Here is a 17,565-nt window from a genome sequence, read left to right on the forward strand (position 1 = left end):
AACCGCCTAAAAACCATCCACAGACTGTCCGGCTCATCGGACCTCGACACTAATCCGCCGGGCGGATTCGTGCCGGGGACCGGCGCTCCTTCCCGCCCGGAAAGCTGTGCGTTAGACCGCACGGCCAGCCGGGAGGGCCAACCACAGGTTAGTCTGGTGTATGGACAGATCAGCACCGACTCAAAGGAAGGCCTCGGCGCTTCTTGGTGACGTGACAACAGCTAGGCAGGGCGAACGCCAGCTCTGGTGCAGGCAGAAACGCCTGGGCATGCTTATCACTATAGATCTCTTATTTTTGGACAAAATGTTTGGTATTGTTTTGGATTCTGCAGTTTTATTTAGATGAAAGATTCTCTTACTATTGTAAAGCTACAAATGAAGATCATAGTTCTGTATTGCTGAATCCTGTCGAAACAAACGTAGATCAATATGAGAACATTCTTTGCCCCATTGCAAGCTTCGTAAATTTTACATTCAAGTAACTATATTTACTTGATCCATTTTGTTATCGAAACTTACCGCAACCCCCTTACAATGAACTCGTTTCTTTTATTTATTTATTTTCGTTTGACATCGTCACTGGAAATGTGAACTAATTTACATGTGTAAATATCCAACTGTTGCCAGTCATTAGATTCCAGTCGTTTTCAACGAAAGGAATTCTAAACAGGAAACAAAATAGCTTCATACATCGAAAATACTGTTGAGCTTACACTTTTTTAAACATGCACATTAGAATAGATAAATATTCCCCTCTTGCAACTGAAAGGAGAAACTTTATAAGATAAAAAAAAATTATTTGATAAAAGAAGTATCTCTCTTTTGCCACTTCTTCTGTCCCGCACCCCCTCCCCCAACGTGTACAATCGCAAGATATTTCATTAATATTCAGTGCTCCTCACCCCATAGTCAACCAAGATACCTAAAGAAGAGCGCCAATATGTTCACAGTTTCTTGTAAAAGCAACCCAGTACAAACGTAACTTCCTCAGATTTACAAATAAGGTAAAGAAGCAAGAATTCTGTTGCCGCTGGAACATGAAGTTGTTTTTGTATGTCAATCCTTAATACAGGTGGAAATTTAAGTTCAGGAGTACACTATTTGTTAAGAAGTGTAATGAATTGCACAATTAATTAATTGCAGAAATGTCTCAGAACAATGTGTGTTGGTCAACTACCGCCAATAGTTTCACATTTTCCTGTGTCAGAGAGGGAGACACCACCATTATGAGTATGCCTGCAACAGGCCTGGCGTTCGCCGTACCTAGCTGACGTGACGTCACGAACAAGCGCCGAGGCCTTCCTTTGAGTCGGTGTTGGACAGATACCCCTACGTTGTGGTTGCAGCTATGCCATCGTGGAGACTCTGAAGGTAGCGTGACTGCAATCTGTCTCGATTCACCGGAAAGATGTGAAAATATCGCCTCGCATACCGGCAGCACGCCACCCACCTGCTAGTGGCCGTGGTATCGGAGGGTGGTTGTTTGCAGAGGACGGCGCTGGCTGTGGGGTCTGGTCGGCCTCAAGGCTGGCGGACAGGTTGGCCACGCCACGCTACGGCGCCAGCCCAGAGGGCGCCACGGCTGGGGCCTGCGACTCCTCAAGCCGCGTAAATTGGCGGCCCTGTCGGCGGTGTAAGCCGACCCGAGGCGGCGTGTTGTCGGTTTGTTTATGCGGCCCGCTGACCGCGCGGCTGCTAATGGCGCCCCGTAAACCTATACGGCTACTTGTAGCGCGCAATAACAGATAACGGCCGAGGCGCCGCCGCCTGCATTGTGTCAGCCCGTCACGCGGCTTAGCGAAATCTGAGGGCGCCGCAACCGCAGCCGCCTACCCGAGAACAGCGCGAGTTCGTCACGTACGAATAAGGAAAGGGAGGAAGATGACATCGTTGGAGAAGGATAAATTAGTATTTTGTATTGGCATGGTGCAAAATACTAACGCGAATTCTTTACAGACGAATGAAAAAACTGGTAGAAGCCGACCTCGGGGAAGATCAGTTTGGATTCCGTAGAAATGGTGGAACACGTGAGGCAATACTGACCCTACGACTTACCTTAGAAGAAAGATTAAGGAAAGGCAAACCTACGTTTCTCGCATTTGTAGACTTAGAGAAAGCTTTTGACAATGTTGACTGGAATACTCTCTTTCAAATTCTGATGGTGGCAGGGGTAAAATACAGGGAGCGAAAGGCTATTTACAATTTGTACAGAAACCAGATGGCAGTTACAAGAGTCGAGGGACATGAAAGGGAAGCAGTGGCTGGGAAGGGAGTGAGACAGGGTTGTAGCCTCTCCCTGACGCTATTCAATCTGTATATTGAGCAAGCACTAAAGGAAACAAAAGAAAAGTTCGGAGTAGGTATTAAAATCCATGGAGAAGAAATAAAAACTTTGAGGTCCGCCGATGACATTGTACTTCTGTCAGAGACAGCAAGGGAATTGGAATAGCAGTTGAAAGGAATGGACAGTGTCATGTAAGAAGGATATAAGATGAGCATCAACAAAAGCAAAACGAGGATAATGGAATGTAGTCGAATTAATTTGGGTGATGCTCAGGGAATTACATTAGGAAATGAGACACTTAAAGTAGTAAAGGAGTTTTGTAATTTGGGGAGCAAAATAACTGATGATGGTCGAAGTAGAGAGGATATAAAATGTAGACTGGCAATGGCAAGGAAAGCGTTTCTGAAGAAGAGAAATTTGTTAACATCGAGTATAGACTTAAGTGTCAGGAAGACGTTTCTGAAAGTATTTGTATGGAGTGCAGCCATGTATGGAAGTGAAACGTGGACGATAAGTAGTTTAGACAAGAAGAGTTTAGACGCTATCGAAATCTGGTGCTACAGAAGAATGCTGAAGATTAGATGGGTAGATCACATAACTAATGAGGAGGTATTGAATAAAATTGGGGAGAAGAGGAGTTTGTGGCACAACTTGACCAGAAGATGGGACCGGTTGGTAGGACATGTTCTGAGGCATCAAGAGATCATCAATTTAGTACTGGAGGGCAGCGTGGAGGGTAAAAATCGTAGAGGGGGACCAAGAGATGAATACACTGAGCAGATTCAGAAGGATGTAGGCTGCAGTAGGTACTGGGAGATGAAGAAGCTTGTACAGGATAGAGTAGCATGGAGAGCTTTATCAAACCAGTCTCAGGACTGAAAACTACAACAACAACAACAACATGATGCGTTATATGGTAATGTGTAATGACGCAATAAATTAAAACAGTGACTTACGTTTAAGGTACACACACACGTTCAAGAAGTAAACGCGCAATATAATTTTGTTCTTGTCATTCCTCAGTTTGGTTTGAACTATCTCGATGTTTACGCAAATATGCTGTAAACGTTACAAGCAGTGCCATCTGTTTGTGATGTGGAGAACTCGTTGTGTAAAGGTTTCCATGATTTTTGGTCTGTACAAAGTAGTAATTTTATTTCTTATTACTTCTATGATGCATTTCCCTAGAAGCTCAAATAACTAAAAAAAAAGCTAGTGTGTGTAATAAGAAGTAAAACAAATATATAAACATTTTGTTAATACATTAAGGGGACATTGTACATGAAATTCGTTGAAATGTCACATCTTCTGTTTCCTACTCCCTAATCTACTTTGGATTTCTCCAAACATTTTGGTATATAATACATTAAAATCGGACAATTGTAAGACCTTCAAATAATATTTTGATTGTTGACATGTGACTGCCAAATTTCGTGGCTACGCATACACTGCCACAGTTGAGCAGTCATATCGTGGGAACTACACAGTCTAGAAGGCTGTGAATTGCCTTGTTTTGTGCCTACTGTCACGTCTCAGAAGTTGCCATTACGAATAAACCTAAAAACCAAGCTGGGTAACACAAAACTGTCTGATGACAAGACACTAAAATGTGCTGGAAGACTAACGGGCAATCTAATTGATGAATTACAGGAATATTATGGGATGGCCATTAGAGATAACTGTGACAATTTAGAGAAGATGAAAAGGGCTGTGTGGAGCACTTTCTTTCATCGAATATCAACCGAAGAAAAGACATGTCGTGCTTTGTGTCCACTTCCACCAAACACTTGGTGTAAATATAGGCAGACTGAATTTTCTGGCACCCTGCATGAATTTAAGGGTAAACGTTCTCTTCCTTTGGCAGTAATGGAGAGAATCAAACCTATTTACAGAGATTTGGTAGATCCTGAGCTACTAAAGAAGTGTTTACTTAGGAAGACCCAGAATGTGAATGAGTCCTTCAATAATCTTATGTGGTGCCGTGTGCCCAAAAACGTATTTGTTGGCCTTATGACTCTAAAGTTAGCAGTATCTGCTGCTATAATAGCTTTTAATGGTGGGAACTATGAAATACTTAAGGTTCTGGAGAAGTTAGGGGTAAGATTTGGACAGAACACAGATAAAGGGCTGCGGGAACTGGATGAGCTTCGTGTATGTGAAGCAGAGTTAGCTGCTCAGCAAATGACAAAAGAGGCAAGAAAGAAAAGCAGGAGGCAAGCACTGGGCTGTTGTGACACTGAAGGAGACACAGACTATGTGTCCGGAAACGCCTAATTTCCATGTTAGAGCTCATTTTAGTTTCGTCAGTGTGTACACAGGGTGTTACAAAAAGGTACTGCCAAACTTTCAGGAAACATTCCTCACACACAAATATGTGGACATGTGTCCGGAAACGCTTAGTTTCCATGTTAGAGCTCATTATGGGCCAGGGCAATTTGAGTGCATAAAAGACGCAGAAATGTAAATCTGTACAAGAATTTGTAATAAAAGAAGTTTTAAACATCAGTATCTCTGAACTATATTTTTTGCAATAAACGACCTGTTTTCTAAAAAAGTACTGGTGGTAGAGGCATGAAATTTTCACAGCACGCCAAGTGTGAGATTCAACACATATGGAACTAGAATAATTAAAATATCTTGAGTTGCTTTGTTTTTATGTTCATTTATTTAAAAATCGTGTCAAAAAATTGAGTGTTTGAAAAAAAGATAACATGCCCCACAATACAGCTTTAGTAATAATTCTAGATCAGTGTATCTAGAAAGGTGCATTCAATAATTATGGAAAATTGTAAGTTGGTGTCTTAAAAAGTTTCCAAGATAATGGGTCAAAAAATTCGATAATTTAACGTTGGCGGCATAGGACATACAATGTCCCTTTAAGAAATCTGCAGTGGGTAGGCAAAAGCTATCATTTATTCTTAAAAGAATCGAGTAGTAGCAGTCTCTCGCTGACAATCGGAGAGTGTAGCAGTGTGCGTGAATACGGCTGAGTGCGTCGTGGTGCTCGAAGGAATTCACGTGACTTAAAACATATTAGTGGGAATCTATTCAGACTTCAGCAGTTGAGATGTTTATCGTAATGGACTATATAGCAACAAACTGCACCGTGAAGTTTGTGGAGGAAAGAGAGAAAATGTCAAACTGCAGTTAAACTCACGGCATCCACGGAAACAATTCAGCTAGATTTAAAACAATTTGTGAAATTCAGCTTATCAATAACTCTTTTCATACATTTTTCAGCGCTGAGTCATTAAAAATCACTTTAACGAACTTGCTGTTTTGTTAATCATTTTATCCACACCCCCCTTATCATAAACCAAGAGCAGTCACTTCTTAAAATAAAAGGATAATTTTCTTACAATTAGACTATTAACTTCGGCACTTACAATACTTAAGCTGTTTCACAAGAACCTTTCTGGTAATACTTCAAAACTCATTGGAGTCACCCAACAGGTTTTTATCACTAGCACAGAATCACTTATACTTACGACAATGTTGTTTAGTACTTGATTATTAACGTAATTTGTAGGGATGGGTGTGTGAGCGTTTACAGTTATTATTATATCGTGTGACTAGGACCTCCCGTTGGATAGACCGTTCGCCGAGTGCAAGTCTCGATTTGACGCCACTTCAGCGACTTGCGCGTCGGTGGGGATGAAATGGTGATGATTGGGACAACACAACACCCAGTCCCTGAGCGTAGAAAATCTCCGACCCAGCCGGGAATAGAGCGCGGGCCCTTAGGATTGACATTCTGTCGCACTGACCACTCAGCTACCGGGGGCAGACAGTTATTATTATTATTATTATTATTATTATTATTATTATACCATATTATCGCCGTGTAATCCATCATACATCATACCTATGTCAATCTTACAGTAATTAGCAAGTTCTTGCTAATTTCAGTGTCTCAGTTTGTGCACGTAAAATAAAAATTCTATAATCACTTGTACTTAAAATTTTTGTTGTAACAAAGCACTGAGGATCCGAGTCTCACGACCATTTTTTTCAAATCAGAAGTGTAATTAAATAGTAAATCCCTTCGGCAGCTTTACTCATGTAGTAGAGACGGTAGTAGTGTCTAGACCTGTCAGCATCGTGCTTTGGTTTCTAATCTTTATAGCAACATTACATTGTTTCTAAGTGGCATATATCCACAGGTAAGACACATGCGACAAAGTCTGGGGAGTAAGATGACTAGGACAGTCTTGCGATATTTGCCACTCAATTCGCGGCTAACTATTCTGATCGGGCAGGCATGTTTGTGTGGTGACCAATCACCAGTGTTCTTGCCGCAACTGTGGTCTCTTCTACAAATTTTCTATCGAAACCATTTAAAAATACTTCAAAATGGCATGTAGCGGTTTGACCTTGACAGAGAATTTAGAGATACCCAGTGCCCTTGACATCTAAACAAAAGAAAAGTTTTACTTTGATAATCGTCTCGCTTTTTTGAACCACAGAGTTGTACCGTAGGTGCAACCACAATGGAGGGGTGTCCCTGTTGAGAGGCCAGACAAACAAGTGGATCCTGAAGAGGGGTAGCAGCCTTTTCAGTAGTTGCAGGGGCAACAGTCTGGACGATTGACTGACCTGGCCTTGTAACATTAACCAAAACGGTTTTGCTGTGCTGGTACCGCGAGTGGCGGAAAGCAAGGGGGAACTACAGTTGTAATTTTTCCCGAGGGCATGCAGCTTTACTGTATGGTTAAATGATGATGGCGTCCTCTTGGATAAAATATTCCGGAGGTAAAATAGTCCCCCATTCGGATCTCCGGGCGGGGACTACTCAAGAGGACGTCGTTATCAGAAGAAAGAAAACTGGCGTTCTACCGATCGGAGTGTGGAATGTCAGACCCCTTAATCGGGCAGGTAGGTTGAAAATTTAAAAAGGGAAATGGATAGGTTAAAGTTAGGTATAGTGGGAATTAGTGAAGTTCGGTGGCAAGAGGTACAAGACTTTTGATCAGGTAAATACAGGGTTATAAGTACAAAATCAAATAGGGGTAATGTAGGAGTAGGTTTAATAATGAATAATAAAATAGGAGAGCGGGTAAGCTAGTACAAACAGCATAGTGAACGCATTATTGTGGCAAAAATAGACACGAAGCCCACACCTACCACAGTAGTACAAGTTTATACACCAACTAGCTCCGCAGATGATGAAGAGATTAGAGAAGAGATAAAGAAAATTATTCACATAGTTAAGGGTGACGAAAATTAAATAGTCATGGGTGACTGGAATTCAATACAAGAGAAAGGCAGAGAAGGAAAAGTAGTGGGTGAATATGGATTGGGAGAGAGTAAGGAATGAAAGAGGAAGCCACCTGTTAGAACTTTGCGCAGAGCATAACTTAGTCATAGCAAACACTTGGCTTAAGAATCATGAAAGAAGGTTATCTACGTGGAAGAGGACTGGAGACACTGAAGATTTCAGATATATTATATAATGGTAAGACAGAGATTTAGGATCCAGGTTTTAAATTGCAAGAGATTTCCAGGGCCAGATGTGGACTCGGACCAAAATTTGTTGGTTATGAACTGTAAATTAAAACTGTAGAAACTGCAAAAAGGTAGGAACTCAAGGGGATGGGACCTGAATAAACTGAAAGGACCAGAGATTGTAGAGAGTTTCAGAGAGAGCATTATGGAACGATTGACAAGTAGAGGGGAAAGAAATGTAGTAAAAGAAGAATGGGTACCATTCAGAGGTGAAATAGTGAAGGCAACAGAGGATCAAATAGATAAAAAGACGAGGGCTAGTTGAAATCCTTGGATAATAGAAGAGATATTGAATTTAACTGATGAAAGGAGAAAATATAAAAATGCAGTAAATGAAGCAAGCGAAAAGGAATAAAAATGTCTCAACAATTAGATCGATATGAAGTGCAAAATGGCTAAGTAAGGGTGGCTGGAGAACAAATGTAAGGATGTAGAGGAACATATCACTAGGGGTAAGAAAGATACTGCCTACAGGAAAATTAAAGAGTTTTTTGGAGAAAAATGAACCACCTGCATGAATATCAAGAGCTGAGATGGAAAATCAGTTCCAAGCATAGGAGGGAAAGCAGAAAGGTGCAAGGAGTATATAAAGGGTCTATACAAGGGCGACCCTATGACTTGTCTTAGAAGATAGATTAAGTAAAGACAAACCTACGTTTCCAGCATTTGTAGACTTAGAGAAAGCTTTCGAAAATGTTAACCGAAATACCCTCTTTCAAATTCTGAAGGTGGCAATGGTAAAATACAGGGAACGAAAGGCTACCAGATTGTAGCTATGAGTTGAGGGGCATCAAAGAGAAGCAATGGTTGAGAATGGAGTAAGATTGGGTTGTAGCCTATCCCCGATGTTATTCAGTCTGCATATTGAGCAAGCAGTAAAGAGAACAAGAGAAAAATTTGGTGTAGGAATTAAAATCCATGGAGAAGAAATAAAAACTTTGAGGTTTTGCCGATGACATTGAAATTCTGTCAGAGACAGCAAAGGACCTGGAACAGCAGCTGAACAGAATGGACAGTCTCTTGAAAGGAGGATATAAGATGAACATCAACAAAAGCAAAACGAGGATATTGGAATGTACTCGAATTAAATCAGATGATGCTGAGCGAATTACACTAGGAAACGAGAAACTTAAAGTAGTAGATGAGTTTTGTTGTTTGGGGAGCAGGATAACTGATGATAGTCGAAGTAGAGAGGATATAAATGTGGACTGGCAATGGCAATGAAAGTATTTCTGAAGAAGAGAAATTTGTTAATATCAAGTATAGATTTAAGGGTCAGGAAGACTTTTCTGAAAGCATTTGTATGGATGTAGCCATGTGGAAGTGAAACATGTAGGAAAGTGAAACATGGACGATGAATAGTTTAGACAAGAAGAGAATAGAAGCTTTCGAAATGTGGTGCTACAGAAGAATACTGAAGATTAGGTGGGTAGATCACGTGTCTAATGAGGAGGTACCGAATTGAATTGGGGAGAAGAGAAATTTGTGGCACAACTTGACTAAAAGAAGGGATCGGTTAGTAGAACACGTTCTGAGGCATCAAGGGATCACCAATTTAGTATTGGACGGAAGTGTGAAGGGTAAAAATCGTGCCGGCCAGTGTGGCCGACATAATAATAAAATAAAAATATTGTGTAATTTTTGCAGATAGTCTGAAGATGGCAATATAGCGGACATCGATCCATCACAGTAGAAACAATACGGATTATAAACCTGCAGACGGAAATCATCGATATGTCACGAATTTAACCTCACGAAGCGGCAACCGTGAGTACGAATTTATGCATGTTGAAACAGTGCAACTCTTTGTTGCATGATATACTCGTCGGTGAATCTTAAGTCTTAAAACTTCTTACCCTCCATCCTATCTCGACAAGTTCATGCAAAGTGATGAACACATTTCATGCCGTGAAATTTAACTGGTACCATCTTTGTGCATTTTTGGGTGCACCTTTAACGTGCAGAATATCATTTCTTAGTCGACGTTATACTTGACTGAGACCACGTAGTGACATCAATCCGTCTCCGTATTCGGCATTTGTAAACTCAAGTGACTTACAAGTAGTCTTTTCCTCTCATTTAGAAGCTTTTAGGGCATCTGTCATATTATATATTTTTTGAAACTGAGATACTGTTCTGAAGGAATGTTAGTAATTCTCACTCCATATTTACCCATCGCCACCCTGGCGAAATTTTGTAACTAATAAATTGGCTATGTGAAGGGGTCGGCGGAAGAAGGTGCTAACCCATAGGTGCACTTTTTGAGCTAATGCATATTATAAGTCTGATTAAATTTAAAGACATGTACATAAATATAAAAAAAGCGAAGCGCTTCGTGTGGTACACAATGTTTTCTACTTTTTACTAGAATGTAGTGCATTCGAAAACACAACAGCCTACGTGATCAGACTAGCCCTAAGTAAATAGAGGGTTGACATTAATCCACAGCTAATTAACAATTTTAGTCGCGTGTATCTGTGCCTATGTCAGAATTCTCACTTATTTCCATGGGCTGGTGTGCTTCTTACTTTTGCTCGGACTTGAATTCACGGTTACAATGCGCATGCGTTCCCTGTTCACTTCTTTTTTTTCTGAGATTGGGAAAATACGTTAAGTTGAAGCTGGTGCAGTTACTCCGAGATATTCAGCTGTTGAGACTACGTAATTGCGGACGACATCATTCACCACATAGGCTAAATGTTTATAGGTTTTTAGAAAAAGTAGGCAACGGACGGCAAAGATATTTGTCCTTGCGTAACTCGGACACATAACGTGCAATTTTTGACACTTGGAACCTTGAATGTACGTGTTTAACAGTCTCGTGCAGCATTCACTGTTCAACCGTGTTACTTTCGTATAAGTTTCCCCGTTTTTGTTGTGCTTTGCGTGGCGTTGCCATCTTCTATCGTTTTAAAAAAGTCAGATCGCGTTATCATTACGTCACATCCACTTTCAGGGGTAAATTTCAAGAATAAAATATGTTCATCACTTTGTATAAACACTCGTAGCCTGTGGAGATAGGAAGGCAGTTTACAAAATTACGTCGATGCGTAACAATTCTTCTTGCTGCAATTCACCCCTCAGTAGTAATCTTACAAAATTTCCCTCTGTCCTGGCCTCGAAAATAGCAGCCTAAGAGCGCAGCCCTATGGAAGTGTTGCAGAGGAAATTTACGAAAGCATAGGACGCGTCCTACACGTAACAGAAGGACCTGTAATGAAAAAATGGCTCTGAGCACTATGGGACTTAACATCTATGGTCATCATTCCCCTAGAACTTAGAACTACTTCAACCTAACTAATCTAAGGACAGCACACAATACCCAGTCATCACGAGGCAGAGAAGGCCCGTAATGGCTGGAAGTGTCACGTGACGCGACTTCAGCCAACCACGAAGTGCAGACGGCGAGTAACAGAGGGGAGAAGGCTGGCCACACTTTCCCTTGTAAGTAGGCTGTTTAGGTTTTTATGTTGGTAACGCCACCTAGCGCTCCGTATGAAAATCACTGGCTGTGCTGTGTGCAGTCTGTGGCTGGTTGGTATTGCTGGAATATTCGCTATTGTACTGTTGGGCAGTTGGATGTGAACAGCGCGTAGTGTTGCGCAGTTGGAGGTGAGCCGCCAGCAGTGGTGGATGTGAGGACAGAGATGGCAGGGTTTTGAGAGCGGGCGATCTGGACGTGTGTGTCTATCAGAAAGAGTAAATTTGTAATACTGGATATCATGAACTGATATATATATATATATATATATATATATATATATATATATATATATATATATATATATATACATATGATGACTTTTGAACATGATTATCGTAAATACATTGTTTGTTCTCTATCAAAATCTTTCATTTGCTAACTATACCGGTCAGTAGTTAGTGCCTTCAGTAGTTGGAATCTTTTATATAGCTGGCAGTATTGGCGCTCGCTGTATTGCAGTAGTTCGAGTAACGAAGATTTTTGTGAGGTAAGTGATTCATGAAAGGTATAGGTTATTGTTAGTCAGGACCATTCTTTTGTAGGGATTATTGAAAGTCAGATTGCGCTGCGCTAAAAATATTGTGTGTTAGTTTAGTATTGATCAGAATAAGTAAAGAGAGAAATGTCCGAGTACGTTCAGTTCTGCTCAGCTATTTGAAAATCAAATAACATAAGAGGTTTATCAGCACAGTCATTTATAATTTTACTAAGGGGACGTTTCATCCTATGCGGAGCTCTGCCCCGGACTGAGGTGGGTGCGGGGTAGGCGTACTCACCCGGACGCGCGCCTCTGTCAGGTTGGTCCACATGGCGATCTCCTCGCGCGTGCTCATGTCGGGGTAGCGGTTGCGCGCGAACGTCGCCTCCAGCTCCTGCAGCTGCTGCGACGTGAAGTGCGTGCGCTGGCGGCGCTGGCGCTTGTTCTTCTTGTCGTTCTTGCCGCCGCCGCCGCCACCGTCGTCACCGCCGCCGCCGCCGGCCGCCCCCGCGGCGCCGCCGTCCGCCCCCGGGCCGCCGCCCCCGTCGCCGCCGCCGCCGCCACCGCCGCCACCAGTACCCGCCTCCGTCTTGACCGCCGACGTCGGCTCCACGGCCAGCACGCGCCCGCCTGTGAACACCCCACCTGGAAATCTCACTCCCCAAGCCTGCTCTCTCAAGCGTCGTCATCACTGTACTAGTATCTTTGGCTATTTGGAACCTCCTGCACAAAAATAAAACAGTTGAGTATTTACTGGAATGGACTACGCTAAAAGATTGTGACAGACCAGAACTAGAACACTAATTTTCTCGTTTCACACGCAGCGGAAGCCCTTTCAAAGGCGTTCATTCTATTTCAGAAGACTATATGTATTTTCTATAAAACCGTGAGCCAAATCAGTAACCAAATCTGACATGTTTGGTGTTACTTATGAAGTAGCTTTGAGTCTATCAGGAACACTCACACTGCACGTAAGTTTTACGAACCAGAATAACAGGGACCATTGGACAATACTACATTACGATACTAAGACTGTTTGACGAAATTTTCGTTTCCCTTAAAGTCAGTTCCGCCATTAGACTGTTTTTAATTTGCAGTGTTACATTTACACGATCATGATTTCGGCTTTAAATTGCCATTATCAAGTGTTTTAATGTTATACAGTGTCTAAGATGGCATACTGTCCTATTTAAAATACATTGTTAGACACATTGTCTAAGGGTCAGACGCGCAGTTTTAGGTAGAACGTAGCCGAAAAAATAATGGAACCGAAAATAATTTTTTCGTAATGTGGGGCCACAGTCATAATATATTTCTTTGAAGTCAGTACCGCCATTAGACGGTTTTTTTATTTGTAGTGTACCGTATGGAAATATTTCTATGTTTTGACAAAATCCTCATCTGAAGCTACGAATAATTGGAGCGAGCAAGATCTCGTTTTCAAGGAGAAATCAAATCGCACACGTATTAGATGTGTTTCTAAGGCACTGGCTTCACGTTGATTCGATGATAGTTAACACGTTCTCACCACTCTGGTGTTACATTTCCCCTGTTTCTCTAGATATACAGGAAAAGTTCTGTGGAGATTTGGTGTTACATTTCCCCTGTTTCTGTAGATATACAGGAAAAGTTCTGTGGAGATTTGGTGTTTAGGAGAGGGATGGTCGCTGCATCGAACTTCGACTTTAGCTTTATTACTGTGGAACACTAAGAAAGAGCCTGGCTTGTCACACTGTTTTCATGTGGGAGAACAGTGCGTAAAATGTGTTGTTGAAGAATGAAGCAAACCATGGTACGTTGTCTGCTGCTGGTGCTTAAGAAACGGTAAATAATATGTACGTAAAGTTCTTATCAAGTTTTCAGAGAGTGGGGAATACTACAACATGTCACAAAGTGAGAAACAGAAAAGCGTCCCTTTCACAACAAACAAGTAAAGAATTTGGAGAAAATTTGGGGGAAAAGCAAATTCAGTTTATTAAAAATTTCATCTAAACTATGACCAAAAAAGCGCTCACGAAATAACACACAGATTTATTTGTAACACAGCTGTCAGATAATTAGTTGATATGATATCTGTTGTTGAGGTCTTGGAATACGCAGCAACAAATGATAAAATGTTGCACATCCAAATAAACATTATTAATAAACAAAAACAATAAAGCGAAATTGTGAAGTGCTGCGTAACACAAGAGACAGTATTTGATAATCGTAAGAGAAGAAAATGTGAGCTACACGTCGGAGCAAGTCAGAATTTTGTAATACCGACTTCAGGCATGGCTCGCTCTAAAAGCAGGCTCGGATATCGAAAGATGTGTAAGTGCAAGTAAAAAATTGAGAAACCCTTATGTTATCGGTAAATGCAAGTATGAGAAGCTACTGAAATTTCGATATATATATATACACTCCTGGAAATGGAAAAAAGAACACATTGACACCGGTGTGTCAGACCCACCATACTTGCTCCGGACACTGCGAGAGGGCTGTACAAGCAATGATCACACGCACGGCACAGCGGACACACCAGGAACCGCGGTGTTGGCCGTCGAATGGCGCTAGCTGCGCAGCATTTGTGCACCGCCGCCGTCAGTGTCAGCCAGTTTGCCGTGGCATACGGAGCTCCATCGCAGTCTTTAACACTGGTAGCATGCCGCGACAGCGTGGACGTGAACCGTATGTGCAGTTGACGGACTTTGAGCGAGGGCGTATAGTGGGCATGCGGGAGGCCGGGTGGACGTACCGCCGAATTGCTCAACACGTGGGGCGTGAGGTCTCCACAGTACATCGATGTTGTCGCCAGTGGTCGGCGGAAGGTGCACGTGCCCGTCGACCTGGGACCGGACCGCAGCGACGCACGGATGCACGCCAAGACCGTAGGATCCTACGCAGTGCCGTAGGGGACCGCACCGCCACTTCCTAGCAAATTAGGGACACTGTTGCTCCTGGGGTATCGGCGAGGACCATTCGCAACCGTCTCCATGAAGCTGGGCTACGGTCCCGCACACCGTTAGGCCGTCTTCCGCTCACGCCCCAACATCGTGCAGCCCGCCTCCAGTGGTGTCGCGACAGGCGTGAATGGAGGGACGAATGGAGACGTGTCGTCTTCAGCGATGAGAGTCGCTTCTGCCTTGGTGCCAATGATGGTCGTATGCGTGTTTGGCGCCGTGCAGGTGAGCGCCACAATCAGGACTGCATACGACCGAGGCACACAGGGCCAACACCCGGCATCATGGTGTGGGGAGTGATCTCCTACACTGGCCGTACACCACTGGTGATCGTCGAGGGGACACTGAATAGTGCACGGTACATCCAAACCGCCATCGAACCCATCGTTCTACCATTCCTAGACCGGCAAGGGAACTTGCTGTTCCAACAGGACAATGCACGTCCGCATGTATCCCGTGCCACCCAACGTGCTCTAGAAGGTGTAAGTCAACTACCCTGGCCAGCAAGATCTCCGGATCTGTCCCCCATTGAGCATGTTTGGGACTGGATGAAGCGTCGTCTCACACGGTCTGCACGTCCAGCACGAACGCTGGTCCAACTGAGGCGCCAGGTGGAAATGGCATGGCAAGCCGTTCCACAGGACTACATCCAGCATCTCTACGATCGTCTCCATGGGAGAATAGCAGCCTGCATTGCTGCGAAAGGTGGATATACACTGTACTAGTGCCGACATTGTGCATGGTCTGTTGCCTGTGTCTATGTGCCTATGGTTCTGTCAGTGTGATCATGTGATGACCCCAGGAATGTGTCAATAAAGTTTCCCCTTCCTGGGACAATGAATTCACGGTGTTCTTATTTCAATTTCCAGGAGTATATATATATATATATATATATATATATTGCATTACGTAAAACGTAACAAAAATAGGCAACTCACAATTATGTGTGTCCGATAAATCTGCATGTTACAAGAGTCGTATGTTATGGAGTACATTTCTTTATTTTGTGCTCCATCGCACCGATATTAGCATTCTACGCAGGAACATGTCTTATATTAGAAAGTTTAATACCCGGCATATTTTCACTTATGGCACCGAGTAATTTCCTACAAATGTTGAGTTCATGAGAAGTAACGTATCTCATAAAACGTTAATTGCTTCACTTTTCTATAGTAAAACATTCAACAAATTATAAAAATCTAAATTTTGGAAATTGATAACGAAATCCTTGCAACTAATGGAAAGAGAGTTGCACTTTGCCCCTGTCGGATGTAACAGAAACTAAATGAATACTGATATTTTTCCGTGTGCTTAGTTTTCTGATTTCTGTTGTCTTCTGACGTACCAACACAAAGTTTCTAACACAACATTTGCTTGAAACCTATATCTGTAGAATCGAAGTAAAAGTGAAACAGTATATACGCAGTTAGCTCATTGTTCACTCTACCTGGTGTATCAAATCTAACGAATTGCACTTCCGTCTGATGTCGTGTGTATGAAGAAGGTATATCTTAGTGATAAGGTTTCGAGGGTGCACAACAGAAAGAAGACATAGCGTGTTTCTGAAAATTCTCTACATTCACGGAATGATCTAGAAGAATCTCGTACTATAGAAACGACTGATAAGACTCTTAGCTTCGGCAGCACAGGCACTAACCAGACAACAAACCTCGTAAAACCGATTACAATGTGAATTTCCGGAAAATATGTAGTTTGAATTCGCATCTTCGTGTTGCATTCCTTGGCGACGATGGCAACGCTTAATTATTTATATTCACCTGTTTGGTGTTAAATGTATCGAACAATATGTCTGCGAGATATACGCAGCGTTCCTCTTGTTTCTCATCAGCAATGTCAAGTGTACATCTTACACTAACCGGGTACATCAAATAACACATAAATGAGCTGAGGGAAAAACAACATGATTCGTGTGAGCGTGCGGGTCTGATCAGTAAAATTTTCTTTGCACGAGTCACAAAAAATGACTTTTTTTTTATAAGCGTAAATTGTAGTATGTTTCTGAATCGTTCATTGTTGTAACGGATGTAGTACCGGAAGCAAATGTTAGAACCTCTGCAGCACAGATATATTTATTTTGTTAACTAACAAACGAAAGAATGGCGCGTTTTTTTTGTCTGTGGTATATATCAAAGAAAATATACATTTAGCTAATAATTTGGTTAGAGCTGTGTCTGAACAGTACTCGAACTGTTCGAGAAATCTGGGGTTCTGTTCGTTGTTTTGATCGGCCTGTGATCTAGTGACTGTTGCTGGTACTATGACAATAACCTGTCTTGGCGTTTTTAATGCACTATGGATTTTAATAATAAAAATAGCCATGAAACACGGACTTCTAGGGTAGAGACCATGCGTAACATGGGAAACTAATAAACAAATGAAAGATTTCCAAACACGGTTCTGTCCAATTCTCGAGCTTTCGGTCGTCCCGCGAGCTAGTGACCGCTGATGGTACTATCTGCAAGATTCGTCTTGCCGCTGTAATTCATTCTCATGGTAAAATTTACAGTCACTTTCTTATGATATATTATATTTGTTCGGCTTTTAATTATTGATGAACTGTATTGATTTTTTTATCGGAATGCGACCGTCTTGTTTTCAAACTGATTTAAATCTGGCAGCGTTTTTATTTGTTATTCTAATACGTGACGAGAGATTGAACTGCTCATTTGCAACCGAATTTGTAAATCATTAACTCCTCTCACAAACAAAATATAATACTGCGTTCACTCAAGTAATATTTTTTAGAGGAAAACAATTTCGTATTTGTTACCTCTACTTAAAAATAAGCATAAATGTTTGTATAACAATACATGTTGGTACTGTAAGAGAACTCGTATCGTAAATTTGTTCA

General features: G+C 42.0%; 1 protein-coding gene across 1 annotated transcript in view; it reads right to left on the reverse strand.

Annotated features, from left to right (window-relative positions):
- The window catches only part of LOC124777446 (pituitary homeobox homolog Ptx1), a 144,179-nt gene extending 132,043 nt beyond the window's left edge, over positions 1 to 12,136 (reverse strand). Inside the window, exon 1 of the mRNA XM_047252863.1 lies at positions 12,050 to 12,136. Within this exon, the coding sequence (XP_047108819.1) occupies positions 12,050 to 12,106 (57 nt within the window). The 5' untranslated portion in view covers positions 12,107 to 12,136. The remainder of the gene's footprint in view (positions 1 to 12,049) is intronic.
- Between the last annotated feature and the right edge of the window lie 5,429 nt (positions 12,137 to 17,565).

This window comes from Schistocerca piceifrons, chromosome 1 (assembly GCF_021461385.2).
Source record: "Schistocerca piceifrons isolate TAMUIC-IGC-003096 chromosome 1, iqSchPice1.1, whole genome shotgun sequence".
Classification (NCBI taxonomy): Eukaryota; Metazoa; Arthropoda; class Insecta; order Orthoptera; family Acrididae; genus Schistocerca; species Schistocerca piceifrons.